This window comes from Balaenoptera borealis, assembly GCF_965194805.1.
Source record: "Balaenoptera borealis genome assembly, chromosome: 17".
NCBI classification, from domain to species: Eukaryota; Metazoa; Chordata; class Mammalia; order Artiodactyla; family Balaenopteridae; genus Balaenoptera; species Balaenoptera borealis.
Window position 1 is genome coordinate 32076292 of NC_138876.1, and position 21869 is coordinate 32098160.

At 37.6% G+C, this 21869-nt stretch overlaps 1 protein-coding gene across 1 annotated transcript in view; it reads left to right on the forward strand.

Moving 5' to 3' along the window:
- LOC309614615 (uncharacterized protein) overlaps positions 1 to 21006 on the forward strand; it is a gene marked incomplete at its 5' end in the record, with an annotated part of 54629 nt that extends 33623 nt beyond the window's left edge. The window contains one exon of the mRNA XM_082363197.1: positions 15017 to 21006. Coding sequence (XP_082219323.1) covers positions 15017 to 15152 — 136 coding nt within the window. The 3' untranslated portion in view covers positions 15153 to 21006. The remainder of the gene's footprint in view (positions 1 to 15016) is intronic.
- Positions 21007 to 21869: the final 863 nt, after the last annotated feature.

Genomic DNA, 21869 nt, shown 5'->3' on the forward strand with positions numbered 1-21869 from the left:
AATTATCCTTGTTACCCTCATTCTATCTTGCACAGAGAATTGGGAATTGGCTATGTCAAGACTAGGTTGACACACATCACAGAGGCTATACAGCAGTCTATCTGCTCATTAAGAGCTTTTCACTGAGTATGTCCCACTGATCTTCCACTTCTTGCAATGCTTTTGATGTGGGTTTAATTCTCAGTTCTGACAGAGAGAAAGAGTCTCACATCTGCAGTCCCCAATGTAATCTTCACACGACTGTCAAAAATGCAACTATTTGTCCCCAGGCTTAAAGTGCCAGCTCTAAGAAAGGTCAAGAATTCTCCCTAGGAATATCTACAACATTCAAGCATATACAGTACTTAAGATCTTCATTTTATCCGGCACTTTCCTTCAATCTCATGTTCATTTGGATATCGTATTTCCAAAGGCTCAATCTGGGCTGAGCATATTTTGAAAACACAGTTCTTATTTCCTTTCTAAAACCACACGGCTACTTGCTGTGCTACGGAAACACTGATACGCCAAATTTAAGCCCAAGAAATGGAATTTACCTTAATGAAAGGCACTCTTTTCCCAGTAATTTTCACATGTAACTCTTGGAATGATTTTTTATTTCCATCCTCAATAGTTTACGATTTGATGTAAAGAGCAAAATGAAGAAATAAAATCTTTTAGCAAGCAATAAATTGCAAGTCTTTTCTCATTAACTATCAAGCAAATAAAATGTTTCTCCATAAGTAGCATAGTTTTTTAAACTATTGGTCAACATATAATGTAAATAATGTCTTTCATACTACATCTTATAAGTAATAATATTTCAATCTTCAGTTGCTTTAACTGGAGTCTCCTTGAAATTCAGAATCTCTCTAGAAATGACACTTGTAGATAGCATTACCATCACCAATTAATTTTCCCTAACACCACTTCCGTGAGATGAGTAACTACTTTTCCTGATTTAGGGAAGGTTGGTAACTTGGCCAAATTGTGTTTTGAGGTTTCACTAGAAGCTCTGTAATTTTTATTGTTATTCTTATGTTCAATTCATAATTCATTTTCATCCTCTCGTTCTCTTTTAAACTGCTAATGCTAAACTTGAGATAAAGGCAAATTGTGTCATTTGTTTGGCCCTAAAATGAGCTGGAATTTCATAGGACCAGCTTCTTCAAGTGTGAGCTTTTGGAGTTGCCAAACATGGCTCACTTCCTAGTTATGCAGCTAATTATTGCAACAAGTTGTACAACTAATGGTTTGTTGCTTTACAGTTACACACACACACACAAACACACACACACCACTGGGTACATATGACTCGTAGCACGTTTAGATCTCCATAGTTTGTTGTCTTTGTGTAAAATATACTAACATGTACTAAAGAAATGTTGGCAGCTATGACTGTTATTATCATGACTATTCTTTAGGAATTCTGTGCACAATTAATGAACTGCTTCCAAGCATGGTGATGCTGTTGAATTACATTGCCAGATGATAAGATTTTCACTCAAATATGTGGAAGGGAAAAGAGTCCCCACCATTTCTTCTTTCTGTGAAAGATATATGACTTAAACATTTTGTGAAGGAGGTTTGCAAAACACAAGTAGTTAACAGCATCGTGTAGGGCAGTGACCAAAGAATTGGGTTACAGCCTCAGCTTTGTCAATAAACAGCCTTTTAACCTTGAGTAAATCAATAAAATGTTTTGGAGCTTAGTTTCCTCCCCTGTTAAAAGAGGTTGGACTTAAATGGGTTCTGAGTTCACATTATGATTAATTAAATCTTATTATTATTTCAACATTATGATTCAGCTCTTGGTATCCACTGCATGGCAGTTAAACCCCAGGGCTTCAGGGTCTCTGCCAGAGTGTAAATTCTCACTCTGCCTCTTACTCTCTATGAACTTGGATGAGCTACTTACTTTCCAAGCCCTAAGTTCCTCATGAATAAAAGGGAGAGTCAGTGGCATGTTGGAGCTGGTGCACACAGACTCGGGAGAGGATTGTGCACAGTCCTTCACAACCTTGTCTTCAGTGGCATCACCCTGGTGGCTGGAATCGGCCACGATGGGAAAATTAACACCTCAGAAAAGGCAGTTGGCAAGAGCCACAGACAGAGGCCCCTGCTCTCCTGGAGGGCCAGTTCTTGGACGTTTACCAGCATAGAGCTGGATATAATGAGTATCTATTCAATAATTTTTTTTTTTTAGTTTTATAGGAAGTAACCCATGCAAATAATAAATAAACAGAACACCACTCTGCATCCATATTATGCTTTCCCTAAGTGTTTTTCTTATTTTACTATAGGCTATAGTCTACTTTTAAAGTTGTAGGAAAATGTGATACTATCCTCATACATCTTGCTGATCCTAAAAACAAGTCTAAGGTTCTACTAAAGTTTACATGAGTCTAACTTTTGCTCAGTTACTGAGTTCCCAAACAAGAAAAGGAATTCCACATCTAATCCTGTATTTACAGTTCCTCTGTTAAGCGCTATCCCCGGTAGACAGTTTTTCTCCGTACAATTTGAACAGGGATTTCTCCTCTTTGATTCTAGAATCTGCAGAAACCTGGTAGCAGCTCAATTATATGTTTTTTTCTAATATGGGAAAAAGTGACAATCATTTTACATTGAACCCTGGTCCTCCTCTAGGGCTCACTGACTCCGTCCATCTTGTTCCAGCCAGAAGCCTAGGAGACTCTGATTCCTCCTGCACCCTCGCCTCTCATCCCAATCAATTTCACCTCCGAAATATCCCTCCAGCCTGTTTGCCTCCTCGCTTCTCGTCCGAGTCATGGTGACTGCTATGAGATCTACTGAAAATTCTCTTCACTGGTCTCCTCCTCTGTCCTCTGTTCTTCCAGAATGCCCATCTGCCCATGTCACTCTTCTGTGTGGAAACTGTCAGGGCCTTCCTGCTGCTTCTGGGATGAAAGTGTGACCTTCCTCTGGCCCACAGGCTCCCACTCAGGCAGAGCCCTGCCCACTCCGCAGCCTCCCACTGAGAGCTATGCTTCTGCCACACTGGCCTTCTTTCTGTTCCTCGGATGGGCCAGGCTTCCTTTATCTGCAACGCTCTTCTTTCCCAAACTGCCTGCCTTTTCACTTTATCCCTCAGACTTCACTCCAGGTGAAGTCACTTCACTCCAGCATCATTTCATCAGGAAATCCCTTCTTGGTCTCCAAGGCTCCTTCTTTGCACATACCTATCAAAAGATGTCCCAGTCCTTCAGAGCACATATCTGCTTATAATTTTACATTCATTCCTTTTATTATTTACTTAACATCTATCTCCCCCACTAGACCATGAGTTCCACAGACTAAATTCATTTAGTTAATCACTATATCTTCAGTGGCAAACACATCAGCTGGCACATATTCAGTTGAATGAAAAAACAAATTATCGTAGAGTAAACTATGGTACATCCAGACAGTGGAATATTATTCAGCACTAAAAAGAAATGAGTTATCAAGCTGTGAAAAGACATGGAAGAAACTTAAATGCACATTACTAAGTATGAGAGGCTGACCTGAAAAGGCGACGTACTGTATGATTCCAACTATATGACATTCTGGAAAACGCAAAACTATGGAGACAGTAACAAGATCAATGGGCTCCAGGGGAGGGAGGGATGAATAGCTTTAACACAGAGAATTTTCAGGCTGTGAAACTAGTTTGTATGATACTATAATGTTAGATATATGTCATTATACTTTTGTCAAAACCCATAGAATGTACAATGCAGTGTAAACTATGGACTTTGGATGATAATGACGTGTCAATGTAGGTGCATCAGTTGTAATAAATGGACCCCTCGGGGGCGGGGGTGGGCGGTGTTGATAATGGAGGAGGCTCAGTGTGTATATGGGGACAAGGGATGTGGGAAATCTGTACTTTCTACTCTATTTTGCTCCCAACCTAAATGGTTCTAAAAAATAAGTCTATTAAAAAGGCAAATGACCAAATGAGTGCATGAATGGATGAATGAATGAATGAGTGAATGAATGAATGTATCTGAGCCAGGTCTCTCATTCCAGTGTTCCCATGGCACTTAAGGTAAAATCCAAACTTTTCTTCACCATTAAGGGAGCTTCATGTGATCAGGCTACTGCCAGCATTTTCTTCCTCCTCACTAAACTCCTGTGACCCTCACCTCATTGCTGGTTTTCAACACACCAAGTCTGGCTTTACTTGCTCTAAGAAAAGTCTTCCTCTAGATGTCATATGGCTGCCTTCTTCCACCTTTCAGATAATAAAATTAATTTGTAGATCTCGACCTACGAAATGGAGGCAGACCCAGTGGCCCAGCCCGCATCATAAATCTCAACCTAAGCCAGGCTGCAATTCTGGGAAATGCCTCACTGTCAAGGAAACTAAACATCAGTCACAATCCTCCAAGTTAGCTTCAGCTAGCTTACCTCACCCTAGAAAATAGCACCCGCTCTACTTATAAAGAAATCCTCCACCTCTTACCCAATCATGCCCTGTTTCCACATTGCCTCTTCTAATGCTGTATAAAACTCACTCTTGCCTAAAATCCCTCTAGAAAGTGCTCCACTACTTGTGACGCACTATACTCTCCCAATCCATGGATTGGTTTCCTTTGAATGAAGGACGTCAAATTCACTACTAAATTGTTTTAGTTTCATCATTTGACATAGATGTTGAGCCTCAAGTGTTCCCTCCTGGGAGAAGTCTTCCCTGATCATCAAATCTGAAATACCCACCCCTCTCCCTGACTACCCAATTTAAAATAGCTCCCTTCCACCCTGTTTTATTTCATTTACAGCATTGAATTCTGTGAAATAATCTTAATTATGTATTTCTTTTCTTTTCTTATTGTCTTGCCTACTAGACAGTAAATTTCACAAAAGCAGGGTCTTTATTTGTCTCCTTCACTGCTGTATACCCAGCATCCAGTCATCTGGCAGTTAGTAGGTGCTCAATAAATATTTGTTGAATGAATAAATAAATGTGCTTTGTTGCTTTTTATTCCCTTGGACTCTTTCCACACTTCCTTTATTTCTTCTTTTCTTTCCCCCTTTCCCCACAAAACTTAAATCTTCATAGTGTCCACATTTATCTCTAATATGGGTTTATTAAACTCAATCTTTTTTTTTTTTTAAGAAATTCACGTTATTTATTTATTTATTTATTTATTTATTTATGACTGTGTTGGGTCTTCTTTTCTGTACGAGGGCTTTCTCTAGTTGTGGCAAGTGGGGACCACTCTTCATTGCAGTGCGTGGTCCTCTCACCATCGCAGCCTCTCTTGTTGCGGAGCACAGGCTCCAGACACGCAGGCTCAGTAATTGTGGCTCACGGGCCCAGTTGCTCCGTGGCATGTGGGGTCTTCCCAGACCAGGGCTCGAACCCGTGTCCCCTGCATTGGCAGGCAGATTCTCAACCACTGCGCCACCAGGGAAGCCCTAAACTCAATCTTTTGTTGAAGGTTTTGCACCTTCTGAGGTCTTCTTTTAACAAACCAACTTTTTATTAAGAAAAAATAATCCTTATAATAGATGTTTAAATACATGTTTAAAATATTTTTTCATGTACAATTTCCACAAATGCCTGAAAACCTTTTGTATATAAAGAAATCCAATCTGAGACAGAACAGAATACTTGGCTTCACTCCACTGTAAGTAGTACTTGTGTCCCTGAAAATATAACTTTTTCTCTTAACATAATGTGAAGTACATAGAGTAATGTAATTGGCTATTTTTTCTATTACTTATGTAATTTGGAAAAAGAGCTAATGTATCCCTAGTATGTATTAGACATTAGGATACAAAAACAAGGCAATTCCTGCCCTTGTCTACAGTCTGAGGAAGGGATTTCTATGCTAAATTTTTCTCATAAATAAAATAGCAGTTTTTCTTCTTTCTCTCTGCCATTTGCATTTGTTTATATCCATATCTTCACACAAATTTCTGCAAATCAAGACACAACTGGATTTAGAAATTTTTTCAACGTAGCTTGCCCTCCCCTCTTTTTTTCTCTTCAAGACAATCACATAATCTCTTAGGAACTTGGTTTCTTTATATGCAAAATTGGAGAATTGTTAGCCTTCCTTTCAATTCAGGAATACTTAAAATGATAACACAATAACACATAGAACAGAAAAATGACAGCAAGATATTATAAAAGGCTAAGACAGTCTTCCCTTTCTGAAACAAGTTTCTCTGGAGTTGCTTTTTAATCCAAACAATCCACTGATCCTATTGCAAGTTTTTCCTGTTTCCATATTGCTGATAAACTTTAGCAATTGTTCATTTACTCATTTATTTCAATTGTTGCCCAATTCCTGGGCACTTACCATGCACGGAAATTCAAAAAAAAAAAAAAAATTCATAGTCTTAAATGAGTGTATCTTCTAACCATAAATATGTAACCCAAAAAAGGTTAAGTATTTTCATTTAAACAAATCTTTAAGTAAACACTTGCTTATGACTTTAGACCTTGAATAGGCTAACTTCTGCTGTAATGAAATGCAAATAACTATGTTAATGCAAATGTTAAAGCTACAAATTCAGACATAAAAAAGTCAAGAAATGCTAAAGTGAAGGTTCTCCTAGAAACATTAACTCACTCAAATTGTACATATAGAATATTTCCAATTACACAGAAAACAGCAAAATGCGATTCCTTAATGTACTGTATGTACAACCTGGGTAAGTTAATGCCGTTATGAGAACGTTAAATTTTGCTACCCCTGACTTTGTTTCGAAAGTTACTGCCTGAATATTGCATCATTCCTATCCTCATAATGCTATTTTCTTAAAATGGAAAGAAAACAGAAGAGGAACAAGTGTCATTGTATTTTCTATCAATATAGGATTCTAAATTAAGGTAACACTTAGTTAATAGGTGAGACAAATGCATGTTTGGAACTTTCTAAAGTTTTTTCAATTGAAAAATTTCCACTTTGCTTGGATTAACTAAATAACACATTGAGATATTTTAGGTTACAGATTTGTAGAAAAGTATAATAAATATGTGTGAAGTTGTCTTTGGTATTTTTTATGTGTAATATGTAAATTATTCAAAGAACAAAAATTTTAGCCATGAAGAGAACTTTTATAAAGTATAGATTTGGGAGAGAAAACATCAAATAATTTTTTAATAAAATTCAATGATTTTTTTCCCGCCTCATCTGGAACCATGGTCATTTTTAGTATAGTTTTCCTCGGGGCTTTCTAATTTTGGAGGAAAGCATAACGTTTTGTTTAAATATTTCTGAGAGCTGAAAATAATATACTGTTGGCCCTCTGTATCCACAGCTTCTGCATCCAAGGATTCAACCAACCAAAGATCAAAAATATGCAGAAAAAAAGTTCCATAAAGTTCCATAAAGCAAAACTTAAATTAGCCACACACTGACAATTATTTACATAACATTTACATTGTATTAGGTATTATAAGTAATCTAGAGATGGCAAAGTATACAGGAGGATGTGTGTAGGTTATATGCCAATAGTGTGCTATTTTATTATAAGGAATTTGAGCCTTGGAGAAATTGGGGTTAGGGATACCATTCCCCCACAGATACTGAGAGATGACTGTATTTCACTATTTTCAAATTGAGTTAGCATCTCCTATGAATATTCAGTGGTGCAATAGAATACCGCATTAGTTGCATAAGGCTCGATTGGATAAGTCTGTCTTAGTTAAATTGTGGTGTTGCAAAAATAAGAGAAATGAAAGAAGGACAATAAATGTGCAAGCCAGAAAAATCTGCGGTAGTGTTGTTTGGAGTGATAATCTCTTGAGTGAGGACTGACAGGGGTCCCGGGTTTCCTGCAAGTTCTCCCAGTGTTGTTTTCAATGTGTGAGGCACCACATGACCCAGGTGCCATGCAAGGAGATGTTCTAATAAATGGGGACTTTAAAACTGGAAAGGAAGTACAAGCACGGGTGAACAAAGCCCCCCAAACACACTATAACCACAGCATACAATGTTCTAGATTGACTACTCATTTCCAGTTAGTTCTTTGCCGAAAGCCCTTGATTACTGCAATTTTCTACAGTGTTAGTACCCCATTTGGCAGGTTCTCTTTAAAAATGTGTCAAGCTTTTGAACTCCCCATATTAACCTGTATTTTCTTGTCTTCTACCACCAATTATTCAATCAGACTTCTTTTGTGACGAGTGGGAGATAAATACCTGCACAGTCAGAAAACTATAGTGTCATGCCTGAGCAGCTCGATCTTAGACTTTATGCTACAAATAAATTGGTATGTTCTTAAATAATTACCGGGCAGTTTGTCTACCACCTCTCCCGACTGCTGAAATGCCTAACGTTTTCTCTAGAGTGACAGCAGAGGCTCCTGGTCCCACCCCATGCCGGTTTGCTCTTTGCAGGACTTTTGTATCCTCAGCACAGAATGGTTAGAATCGAGCTGGGAGATAGGAATTCAAGCTCTAAACAATCCACTTAACTTCCTTGTTCTTTGTCCATAAAATCAGTGTCATAGTGTAGATTTACCTCACAGGGTTTCTAAGAGACTATGTTTATCAATGCTTGTTCATGCATGGGACATCCCAATTTGTATCATATATTAATTTCTTACCTGTTCTTTTGTTCCCCCTTCCATTTGAAGCCTGGGCTGTTTTGACTGTCCATGGCAGTCTTTTCTACAAATTATTTATCCTAGGATTGAAGGGTTAATGGTATACTGCCTGGAATGCTTCAGGAGCTGCTACAATTTTAATCGATGTTAAGAGTGGAGATTTCACAAAATAGAGGCAAACCAAAAAAAAAAGGAATTAATAAACAAAGAGGCAAAGGGGAAAAATCTTTTCCTTCATTTCTGGTTAGAACTGCTATTTTTCACAGCTAACTGAAATATTGCAACATTTGAAAAACATCAAAATAGCTAGAATTCATAAGTCTGAGAAGGGGAAAAGAAAGCACCTTGCAAAAGTGAAGGAAATTCAGCATTTGCAATGTAATTCAAATTGTACTTGTAATTCAGGTCCTGGAATTAACCCACTCAACCAAAACTTGAAAAGATTCAGATTTACTCAGACTAGCAGCAATACAATGCTCCCTCACAATTGCCCAACCACCCTGTATTTTGGTGGCACATCCAATACACTCTAAATTATAATTCTCGAACTCAGTTTGTTGTTAAAAAATACATCTGTGCATCATATCAGAGTCTGTCTTGTTGCAATTTAAAGGACAGGGGGAGACTCACAACCCGTTTTAATCAGACTAGGATAACACCTGAGCCCTTTCTATAATCATGTTTTGAAAAATGCCTTTTACCACAATTTTTAACGATAGAGAGGTGAATTTGGAATAGAATCCCTGTATTTTCAGCCAATTGACTACAATGAAAAGAGTAACTTTCAAGGCATTGTGGTGTTTGGGGTACGATTCGGACCATCTGAGCTGCCATTTTATTTTTCCAAGGTTGATTCCACCAGGGTTACATCTCCTCAGGGGTGGGAGGGTGACCAGGTGGGCCAGATGGATTCATGGCCCTGGGTGTTTAGACTGCTTGTCTATGAAAGTTATTTGAAGGTTTTTCATGCAAGCAATTTAGGAAAAGTCAGCCATTTTTACCTTTATCTAGTTTGGCAACAGTTCAAAGCACACAGGAAAAGTTTCTTTAAAAAAAAAAGGAAAAAAATTGTCAAGCCTTTTCAAGGGCAGTTCTAATTTCCTCATTTTTTATCATGGACATTTTCTGACAGCAATAAACAAAATTTAGGTGTATCTTATATGTTCTATAATGAAAAAAAAACCTTTGTAAAATTTTAGAGCAATGCTATGAGTGGAACTCATTTCTTTTAGCTCACTAGCACTCGAAAATAGAGAAAATGTTACAATAGTAGTGAAGACAGTCAGGCTGGTACTTACGTACCAGGCACACCAATCAAGTTAGAAATGCAGAGGCAATACTTTGAACTGCATGTTGCAGGGTTTTTTTGTTTGTTTGCTTTTGTTTTTTAAAGAAGAACAGCGAAGCAGCATTTTCATGATATTCTAAAAGACATATTTGATAGTGTAAAATACCTTCACCTTATAAATCAGTTTTTTGGTAGAGAAAAAACCCTCTAATTTTACTTTTTTAATCCTATGTAAAGCAGCATAGTCTCATATTTATTTAGCTTAGTGCTTTCTTTCTATTTAAAACATTTATTAACCAGAGAGACCTCAGTGACATGTAAATTTCATTTTCTTTGTCCTGTAGATTAAAATACATCTGTTTCAGCCATCATTCAGGAAAGAAATAATTGTAATAGTTCATTTTATTAAAAAAGATTTATGTCAGCATTCAGTTATGACAAGAGAAGGCAAGTGACTTGTACATAACGCTAAGAGGCAGCTTTTTTCCTTCCAGAATTTTATCCAAATTGAACAGAACTATGTCCCTAAAATATGTGAGGGGAGGAAATAACTTTGCTTCCTGGTATGTTGCTACTGAGGCTGATTCTTCACTAAAACAGCAGGTAAAGTGTCTTTGTTAAGCTTAATCTGTGACGTTCTGGTATTTGCATTATTCCATAATTAAAATAACACAACTCATTCCAGTAGATTTCTCTCTTGTGTTAAGGAAAAATATTTAGGGATGTATCTTTGAGTCTGGCATTTAATGAAGTTTCTTTGCTTCTAATTATGTGCAGTATAGTTTAAAAGCAAACGATGTTTATGTAAAATATCCAGAATAGGCAAATCTCTAGAGACAGACAGTAGATTAGTGGTTCCCTGGGGCTAACGTGGGACTATTGAGGAAAGAAAGAGGGTTGCTGCTAATGAGTAGAGGGTTTCTTCTTGAAGTGATGAAGACATTCTAAAATTGATTGTGGTGATGGTTGTACAACTCTATGAATATGTTCCAAACCATTGAATTATACACACAAATGAATGAATCACTTGGTAAGAATTTATATCTCAGTACAACTTTTATGTTACAAAAACAAACAAACAAATGAAAAGGTGAACCCAACTCCATGGCCTGATCCCTGAAAACATTGTCTGCTGGTGGGCAGGCAGATGTGTAAACACATAATAAAATGGCAATGTGATGAAAAGGAATCCACAAAATACAAAACTCTTTATTAGAGAGTTCTCTGCCTGAGAGTATTCCTTACAGGAGAGATACTGTTTGAACCAAATCTCAATATCAGGGATGACTAAGGAAGAGCTTTCCTTAATTAAGGAACAGTATATGAAAAGGCAGGAAGGCAAAGAGGCAGGAGGGAACATCAGGTTTCAAGAAAGATGTGAATATTTTAGCTCTAAAAGTCGGGGAGTTAGTATCTGGGAAGAGGCAGGGGGTTTCAGGGAAGCTATGTGAAAAGGAATTGCCTGAATGTTTCCATCTTTGTTTAAAGTTATAAAGGGAAGCAAGGGAAAGAATTAACATTCATAACAGTTGAAGGTTAACAATAAAGGTATCAAATTGTAATTAGGTGCTTATTTTCTTTATTATCTTGTTCTAATTGCATAGTCTATACAGGAAAATTAGTAGCCTTGGCCTATGTTTATGCTTAGTTATTTTAACAAGGAATTCTATTTTTATTCAAATGACTTAGTAATAGTTAAGTAGGAGAAGCCTGTCAAATTTTTCTTTCTTTCTCTTGGGAGGTTAACAATTTAACCACACCCATGATGAAGTCGGCCACTTGAACCACAAGATCACAAGTGAGATCTCACACTCCTTTTAACAGCAGCGTATTTTCATAACATGGAAACATAAACAGCCTACTAAACATCGCTCCAAAAAAACCCAAGCCTGTTACATCATGGCAAATGCTATCGGAGTTTTTAAAATCAACTTGAAAGGAGAAACACAGTCTGGGAAGAAATGTCTTCCACAGTAGCAAAGCTAAAATGACTACGATAATATTGAACAGAATTCCCTGTGCTGTACAGTAGATCTTTGTTGGTTATCCATTTTAAATACAGCAGTGCGTACATGTCAATCCCAAACTCTCCAATATTATGTAACAACCTAAATGGGAAAAGAATTTGAAAAAGAATAGATACATGTATATGTATAACTGAATCACTTTGCTGTATACCTGAAACTAACACAACATTGTTAATCAACTATACTCCAATATAAAATAAAAAGTTAAAAACAAATAAAATGACTATGATAATATAACAAAAGAATTTTAATACTCAGATTGGAAAAGGTTTATTGCATGTAGATCACTTCAGTGTTGGTAGTTACACCTGCCTGACTCACCTCAGTCTCTGGAGAATAACGCCTAGATACAGGATACCCCTTACTTCAAATGCCTTGTTAGGGTCAGAGGAGTCTTTCTACTTTTGGCCCCTACTCATGTCCTGTTTCTCAACACTGGGATCAACGAAAAGACACACACAGAAACAGAAGCTCACGTGTTGTCAAAGTCTCCTCACGATCCAGACCTATGCTGAGTGCTTCACACGCACCTTCCCTCTATAGGAAGTTCCACTTCTGGAAAGTAATGAGCCATCCACACAAGGTCGTTGCCATTTGTTACTCATATCAGGCATCTTCTCACTAATCTTTCAGAAACCCAACTAGGTAGGCAAAATTATTATCAATCCTCATACATAGGTGAAGAAAGGAGATGGAGCTTGCTCAGGATCAGATACATGGAGATGGCAGAATCTGGGCCAGTGCCCAGATGTGTCTGAAGCCCACACCCGAATTCTCAATTCTGCTCATTACCCAGAAAACCCAGGCTTCATGTCAGCACAAGCAGAGGGCAACTGGGAGAGGAGGAAGCCCCCAAGGAACTGAGAAGCTAGGAATAGCCAGACACTCTGAGCCGGGGTTACTTAAGAAGGAAACTAGACAACAAAATGACACTCTCTGCATGGTCCCTACTTGGCAGCACACATGCCCTCCTGCAAGCTTTCAGGGCTGGAAAAACTGGGACTTCCTTGCCCGCTCTGCTTGAAGATCAGCAGTACTTCTCCACTGCTGTACCTCCTAGCTCTCAGAGCACATTCTTTCCCTTCTTTTATGTTTTTCACTTGATGTCATCATTCCACAAATATTTATTAAGACCCTATTTATTAAGACCCAAATTCTCTTCTAGGCACTAAGGATACCACAGTGAATAAAATAAACATTGACTTGCTGTCATACACCTTACATTGTCGTGGCATTAGATCATACACAAACGAACAAAAAAATGTATATCTCAATCTCTCATCTGCCCCTGGGTCACAAGAGTCACTATCTAAAAATGTCATGAGGGAATTCCCTGGCAGTCCAGTGGTTAGGACTCAGTGCTTTCACTGCCAGGGCCCGGGTTCAATCCCTGATCGGGGAACTAAGATCCTGCAAGCTGTGCAGTGCGGCCAAAAAAGAAAAAAAAAAAAAAAGTCATGAATTCTTGTAAGGTCAGATATCAAAAGGCTTGAGCTTTCATAAAGGATATACAATTCTTTATTATCAAATTATAAAATACATGCTCAGGAATCTTTCTTGACCATGCTATAGCAGGGCTGGGAGCCTAGAACTAACTTTAGCTACTACACGGATCTATTTGTTTTTAAAAGCCAACAGAAGAGCCACTTCTCATGAATTACTAAACCTGGCTATTCCCATTCATGCACACAGACTAATATAGTCACCATCTTTGAGAGAATCAAATAAATTATTAAGGCTTCATCTGGTTTTGTTTTTTAAGTCAGTTAGTGTATTGATCTCAAATGGAAGACAGTTGATCTACATTTTTCCCCATTATTAGAGCATTTAAATATACCAGTCTTCTAGCAATTGAGAGATACTGAACAGACATAACTCAACTTCCAAAAAATTCACTTCTTAAAGTTAAGAGACAATCATCCCAAGCTTAAAACAGATGGTGTCAATATTGTGCTAAGTGATATGTGACCAGCTGTGAGGATATTTTGATAAGTAAAGTGTAGACACAGAAAAAGTTTGTATAAACTCTTCCTCATACAAAATTGAGAAGTCTATTTATTACAGAACAGACATGATTTATATTCTTTCCTATGTAATAGTCATAAAAAGAACACTGTTTTTGAAATACATAGACAAAGGAATCTGATGATCTTCTATCCAACCATATCTATTTTCAGGAAGGATTAAAGACAATTGGAATCCACTTACTTAAAAACCAGGTTTGCTAAAATTTGGAGTATGAGGTTCAGAAAGTTTTCCATGGTTACCCTCTCTTGCCCTCCCCCACCTCACTTTCACTTAAAGGTAAGTTTTAGTGGAAAACTGCAACAAGAAAAGATGCCACAAATTCATTTTTCTTACATAGCACGATTGATATTTCAAAAAATAAGAGCATATTTTTGAATGAACAGGGACCTACTCAAGGAGCTGGACTTAATATAATAAAAGAGCAAATTCAGTGAAATGAGGTTATTAACTTATTAATAGTTTAGTAAAAGATTAAAGAGTTGCTTTTGAAATTTTACAAATCAATTACTTCAGTTAAATTTTAAACCAGGTCTTATAGTCAAAATCAAAGATTTTTTTTTTTTAAAGGAGATCAAAATCCAACTGTTCATGTTTGGAACCAATTAAGTTCCATTTCGAAGGCACAAGAGATATTCTTGCTTTTTTTTAAATTTAAAGGTGCTTCATTAAATGTTACGTTAGGCAGCTTTTCCTATTTTCAATGTTACATTTGCTAAAAGCCGTTATGAGAAGACATTTTGTGATAAGAAGACATGTCTCTCAATTCAAGGGTCATTTCATTGAACAGATCAGAGAAAAGTCAAAACATCTAGACCACAGTTTTGTGCTTTTGTTTCTAAAAATGTTAATATCTCTGAACTAAATTCTTGGGGGATTTTAGTTAGATGATGACACAATTCTGACCAAATAGGCTGAAATATCCACAACTACCCTCACTCACAGGCATTTTGTTTTGGAAGCAAAATAAAGTGAAATCTTACTCCACTGAACATTCAACTGCGGTTAGCCAGTATTTTTAACAATAGTTAACAATTTATTGAACTACTTTTCTATGTCAGGCACTGTGATACACACCTAGAATTTCCTCATTTAATCTCACAACATTTTTATACTCATTTTTCAGGGGAAACACCCTCTGGGAGTTAGAGGATCACCCCAAGTTCACATCACCAGGACACGGCAGGGCCCAGATACAAACCAAGTCCCTGATTCCAGGAGCTGCACTGTTAACCATTGACATGAACTATATTCTCATGTGAGCCAATGAAAATCACTAATTGTCTTTATTATTGCCTCTTTGTCAAAATAGATCAAGTAGGAGCCATCTGTTTATCAAAAAACTTACCACAGACATTCTTATAATTTAGGAAGGAGAGTTAAAATTTATGACTGTTCCCACCAAAGCAATTGATGAAAGCCAAGGCTGAAATGCAGAATTTGCATCTTAAAACATCATTAAAAAAAAGATGAAAAAGAACAAAGGATATTAATTTTTAAAGTGGGGGTAATTTTTAAACACCACAATGATAGCACTTAATTTATCTTTTTCCGAGCTTTGGGCTAACACAATGTATTGTGGTGATATTTGGAGTTTGGGCTTCAGAAATTTCCGTGGACACATTAGCTTAGATGGTTTCATTACCCACCCTGATTATTAAGTAGCATTCAATTACTGAGTGTTGTAATGCCAAAGAGCATAAAAGAGAGACAAAATCTCGGTAAGATCTAAGGGTGAAATGGCATTTTTATATTGCTATAAAGATTACTTAGCTCTAGTGCAGTACTAATGATCATTTCTGTGACTAAAAACATCCTCTTATGATTAATTATGTAAACTCTCATCATTTCAAGCCCAATAAAGACTTTAAAACATTTTTCATGCATCTTGTATCCCAGCATATTTTTTTTTTCCCATTTACCCACATAAGAATCAACTCTAAGGATTAAAGTAACTACTTTCCATTACATTAACATGGTGTATCACTTGGGAGTATTCAGGTATATATGTACAATTCAGGTAAATATATGCAGGGAGTGTTTTAATATGGGGGAGGATCTTTTGTATTCTTCATAAATGATGATTTATGTTCCTGATTCCTGTAAAGGGCATAGTTTTCTCATATTGAAAGGAATCTCTCAGTAGTCAAGTTCTTCAAACTGGATATATTTGAAAATTAGAATATACAATAAAAATCACTTTCGAGTGTTAATTATAGTTTTGTTTGTGTCATCAATAAAATTGGTGATGGGGGAGGCTGCTGTTCAACATCAAGGAATTGTTTATAATAGAATGCAAAGCAGCTGTTAAATGTGAGGTTATATATAAATGTTTACTACTATAAAAAGATATGATATGGCATTCTGTGAAAATAAAAGCCATAAAAGAGTATATACAAAAGAACTCTTATTTCTGTAAAAATTTTACATATGTATATACCCACAGACCTTTGATTGAAAGATATACAGAAAGGCATTAACAGAGTTTATGTCAAGGTGGCAAGATTACAAATAATTTTAAATTTTTTTCTCTTGAACTACCTGCATTTACTAGACTTCTTCTCTCTAATGAACATGGGTTTGCTTTTGTTTAAGATAAAGGGCTGTAAGGAAAAACACACAAGCAAACCAAAATATCCTCTCTTGATGAGATGATCATTCAGAGTCTGAAATAGAGACATTTCTTGGATAAGGCCCCATACTTACGAAAACTGGTTCAGAGTTACACCCACAGGACAAAGCTCCTTATTAGCCACCACCAGGCCCTGGAACCTATCTCTCAGGCCTGATAGGGAGATAGAAGACAAGTGAGCTCACTGCCTTGGGCCTATGGGCTCTTGCTTCCCTGGCTGCTCTATGGGTTGGAACTGTGGCAGGGACAGGTAAGGGCAGTAAGAAGTGAAGTCCATACCATTCCTTATGATGCAGCTTTGAAGAAGCTGAAGAGAACATGAAATAGGAAAGCAGAGACCGGCCTCTGCCTGAGCCTTTAAATCATGCGGGTTCAGACAGTTTGAAGGCGGGGTTGATGGCACTGCAGGGCCTTCAGCCTGGGTCACCACCAGCATGATGCCTCATGGTTTACAATTTTCTTTTCTTCTTTTCCTTCCTTCCTTCCCCTCTAACTGCCCCCCTCTGGAAGTACAAGAGTCCCTATCTACGTGGAACAGGAATTTAGTTTTCAGAAATGTAGTTCTGGGCACCTTCTGAACAGAGACTGGCTATAATCCCAAACTGCATGTTTTATTATGTGGGCTTTATTTGTGTTTCTTATGAAATGAGCTGAGACACTCAAACTCATTTCAGATAGCAGCCAAAGCTAAATGGCCACATTGTCCCTGGGTAGAATGTCAACATGTCACAGGCAAAACTGTCCAGCCCCTGAGTTTTCTCAAAAACTTATTCACAAAGACAAGCTGCTTCAGTCATTTTCTTCTTCGGCAAACTGAGGATTTTATTCCTGAATGGCATGACTGCCTTGACAACTAAAAGAGAAAGCAAAGGCTTCTAGATTTCTCTATAATGTCAATTTGTGATTAAACATAAAAATCACTTTGGAATTTCATTCAGAATAAAAAAGGACAAAAAGCTTAGCTTGCACTGCTAGAGTTGTAAATAAAGAGGTTGAAACGGCTTATTCTATGGAAATAAAGCAGCTGGGTTCACTTGTTGGCGGCCACGGAGCCATTTCTAGTGAGGATTTCCTCTTTTAATCAGTTCTAAGGTATAATGACAGTCTCTACAACCAGCCACACCCTCTGGGGGCCATGTGAATAAACACTGGTAGCTTCTGCCAGAAATACACACCAGATTAACAGCACGCAGCCTACACATCAGGGGCGCTTCCACCTCACTGGGACCCCAGATGAGAAATTAATTAAGCTAATACATTTAAAACGAAATCCATTTTACTTGAAATTACCATCCCCAAAAAGTTCAGCAAAAAAACGTGAAATGCCAAAATTGTAAAGTTGCATTCTGTGGGTGTTCAGACCCTTGGTAAAGCAGATTCAAATAAAGAAAACCTGAGATAAAGCCAGCAAGCCATGATCGACTCAAGATCTCCATCTAGTGACGTTATGCAGAATAGCAGGTTGTTTGTCTGCATTTCTGGGTAGGCCAGTTAAGTCAAACGAATTAGGCATTTACTTGGTACCCTGTTGGGAGGTGAGATGCCTCCCCTTATTACACCTTTGTAAAATGTATCCCCTCCTCGGGAACAATTTACCCCTTTTACACAATTATAGTGATTCACCTCTGGGCCTGGTTCATCTGTTTTCAGCAAGGTCTGTTTCACTGGGTTCACCATTTATTGCCTAACTCTTATGGCACTTGATCAAAGAGGTTGAAGACCCTTGACATGAGTTTAAGTCATGTGAGTAAAATTGTACAGTTGCACGAGATGGTACATATGGCAGTCAGACAACATGTACTTCATGTCAGGAATTGTTTTGATGGCACTGTCTGCTGTGATTAAGTAGAGAGGCATAGACCAGACGGTGAAATAAGTGATTACAGTGAAGTGAACCAAATGATTTCTCCCACCAGACCCAAAATGTGCATACTACATGAGTCCATTATATGAGGTTTAAGAACAGACAAGACCAACTGATGGTGATAGAAGTTAAAATAGCTGTCCTCTGCGGGTGGGAATGGCGGGAAAATTGATTAGAAAGGGGCATGAGAAGGTGTTCTGTGGTGCCAGAATGTTCTATATCTCAATCTGGATGGGGATTACATAGGTTTGAACACAAGTACAACACCAAACTGAATATTTATGATAAATGTACTTAATTCATGTTACCCCTTTCCTGTATGCATGGTGTATCTCAGTAATAAGTTTTTTAAATAAAGCGCCATAATTGTTGTCTTACCCCCATTCCTGAGAGATAACAGCCTCGGGATAACATTTTTGTAGCCTAGTAAAAGCCAAGTCCCACACAGATTTCTTATGGATACTCAGGAAATTAGATAAGAAGTTGAATGTCTAACAAACCTAGACATCATTGAGTAAAGGACTTGGGGTCTTGTCATCTCTTTAATTTCACTGAAAATGTTAGGGCCACCCCTTAGGCCAGATTGTAAGCACAGGAAAACAAGATTGTAAACACACAGATTGTAAGCACATGTGAAAACAAAGCATTGCTTTCATGGGTGCAGGGCCCGTTTTCTGTGGGGAGCTATGTGTATGTCTTCTGATAGTCACTGGTTGGGGCAAAGGGCAGGAACAAAGGCAAGTGGAAAACTGAACAGGTGGCTAGTTTGTAAAACGGCCACCACGAACAAACCCCACTGGCCCACTTCAGAACGTGTGCTTTTCTCATTTGTAAGATAGGGAATGTTAGAGCTGGAAGGAAACTCTGCCATCTCCTTGCTCATTCCCATGTTTCAAGAGGAAATCCAGAGAGCTTGCATTCAGGCAAAGCCACGGCATTGGTTCATGACAGAGCTAGACCTCCTCTACCCAGTCTCTCTGACCGCTAGTCTCGCACGTTCCCAGGGCCCCAAACGCTCCCTAAAGCCCTGTAAGGAGAACACAGTGCAAGGCCTTCAAAAATCTTTACAACTGCTTTCAGAGATAGTACCTGCAAAATTCCTCCATCACTTTTCTTCAAAATTTTTTTCTTCCTGTCTTCCTTCATTCCTTTGTTCCTCTGACCCTTCCTTCCTTCCTTCATTTTATCCTTTATTTCTGCTTATATTTTCATTTTCTGCCTTTTTTTCCCTCTCTTTTTCCATGGTATCCAATCAGTCCTCCATATTCACGGGTTCTTCATCCCCAGATTCAATTGACCACAGATCAAAAATACTCAGAAAAAAAAAATTCCAGAAAGTTCCAAAACACAAAACTTGATTTTGCTGCATTCTGGCAACTATCAACATACGTTTGCATTGTATTTACAATGATTTACATAGAATTTATACTGTATTAGGTATTACAAATAATCTAAAGATGACAAAGTATATAGGAGGATATGCATAGGTTATATGCAAATACTATGTGATTTTATATAAGAGACTTGAGCATCCTCAGATTTTAGTATCTGTGGGGTCCTGAAATGAATCCCACAGGGATACCAAGGGATGACTGCACTTACTTGCATCCAAAGTTTTCATCTCAATTTGCTTATCAAGAGTCAGGGAGCAAGTATGAAATTCAGACCATTGATTTTCAGATTTTACCCCTGAATCAAGCTCAAGGGTGATGCAGCCCCTGCTTTCTCTCCTACCCAAGAATAAGAAGTTTGTACCACAAGCAGACCAGGCAGATGTTCAACATTCCATAAGGCCAGCTTCTTGGGCCAGGGCAAAAGCAGCTTTTGTGTTTACTGTTAGGAAGGAGAGAAGAGAAGGATCCCAGGACAGAGTGGTTGCTGGGCTTTATCATATCACAGAGCTCTGCAGTTCTAATCATCACAAGGTACTTGGCCTTGACCCTATAACGGCTCCAGGTCTTCAATCCCCATGTGAGAAATGCCGTCTGACTCCAAGATGGTCTTCTTCCTCCACCACTTGTCTACACCCAAATCAATCCACGAAGGGTTATTTATGCCCTCTGGGTTCTCAGAAGTGTCTAAGAATAGAGACCCATCAAAAAATGTCTTAGTGATGCTTGGTTTCTGCCCTAAAATAATTCAGAATCTAGTTGAATTCACAAAGCTTCTGGAAAAACAGCATAAGACAGATTAATAACCCATGATATCTTTAACAGAAAAACTTTATTGACTTCTACCTTGGACAGAACTTGGGGCTTAACTGTCCCAGGAGTTCAGAGAAGGGAGAAAATACTGCAGGGAGGGGTCGGGGGAGGGAAGAGCTCATCACGGCAGGGAGGGAAGGACCTGGTCCAGCACCCCATGGTACTTAAATAAATATAAATATATAATTCATGCTCATTCTAAAAAAGTTTATCACATAATTCTTTAAGTTGAAAAGGAGAAAGTAAAAATCACTTTAGTTGTTTTAATATTACCACTGCCCCCAAAACACTTACCTTTAATATTTTGGTGTAATGACCTCCAGACTTTTCTGTATGCGTAATTTTAACTTTATTCAGATCAAGAGTAATTGGCAAATATAATTGTATATATTTAAAGTCTAAAACAAGATTATATATATATATATATTAGAATGATTACCAGATCAAGATAATTAATACAACCATCACCTCACATAGTTTACATAGGTAATTCTTGGTGTGTGTATGCATGTGTGTGTCCGTGTGTGGTAAGAATGCTTAAGATCTACCAACAACTTTCAAATGTATAATACTGTATTATTACCTATAGTCGTCATGCTATGCATTACACTCTCAGCTTCTTACCTCTCTGCATATTTTTTGAAGAGGGAAAAAACAACTGTGCTACGACCATAACAATTTGTAAGGTTAAAAAATGCACTTTCTAAAGAGAACATATACAAGGCTTTAATTAATTGTGGTCATTCACATTTTTTTCTATGAGTTTTTTTCTCTGCATATTTTTAATTCATTCACCAAATATGCCAATTCTAAGCTGCTTTTATGACTTAACAAATACCTTAAAGACCATACTATGCTAATAAATATAAATCTACATCATCATTGCAATGTCTACATCACATCTCTGGGCTTGTTTGCATATAGATTGCTGACTGGTATATGGATATTCCGTAATTTATTCACTTCACTTTTTAATAATATGTTTGTGGTTTCCCATGTTTCACCTATAAACCAAGCTGAGATCAACTTCCTCATACATACATATTCATATTCTTCTGATTCTTCCATTTGGATGAATTCCTAGAAGAATTGCTGACTCAAAGTGAAACAGTTTCCATTTTGATCCATGGGACTAAACTGCTCTCCAGAAGGAACTGAACAATTTGTGTTCCCACCAGCTTTCCTCACCATCACTAGGTGTTATCTTTCCTTTCTTATCTTTGCCAATCTGATCATCATAAAATGGTAACTGTTGTTTTAATTTATATTTGCTTGATTG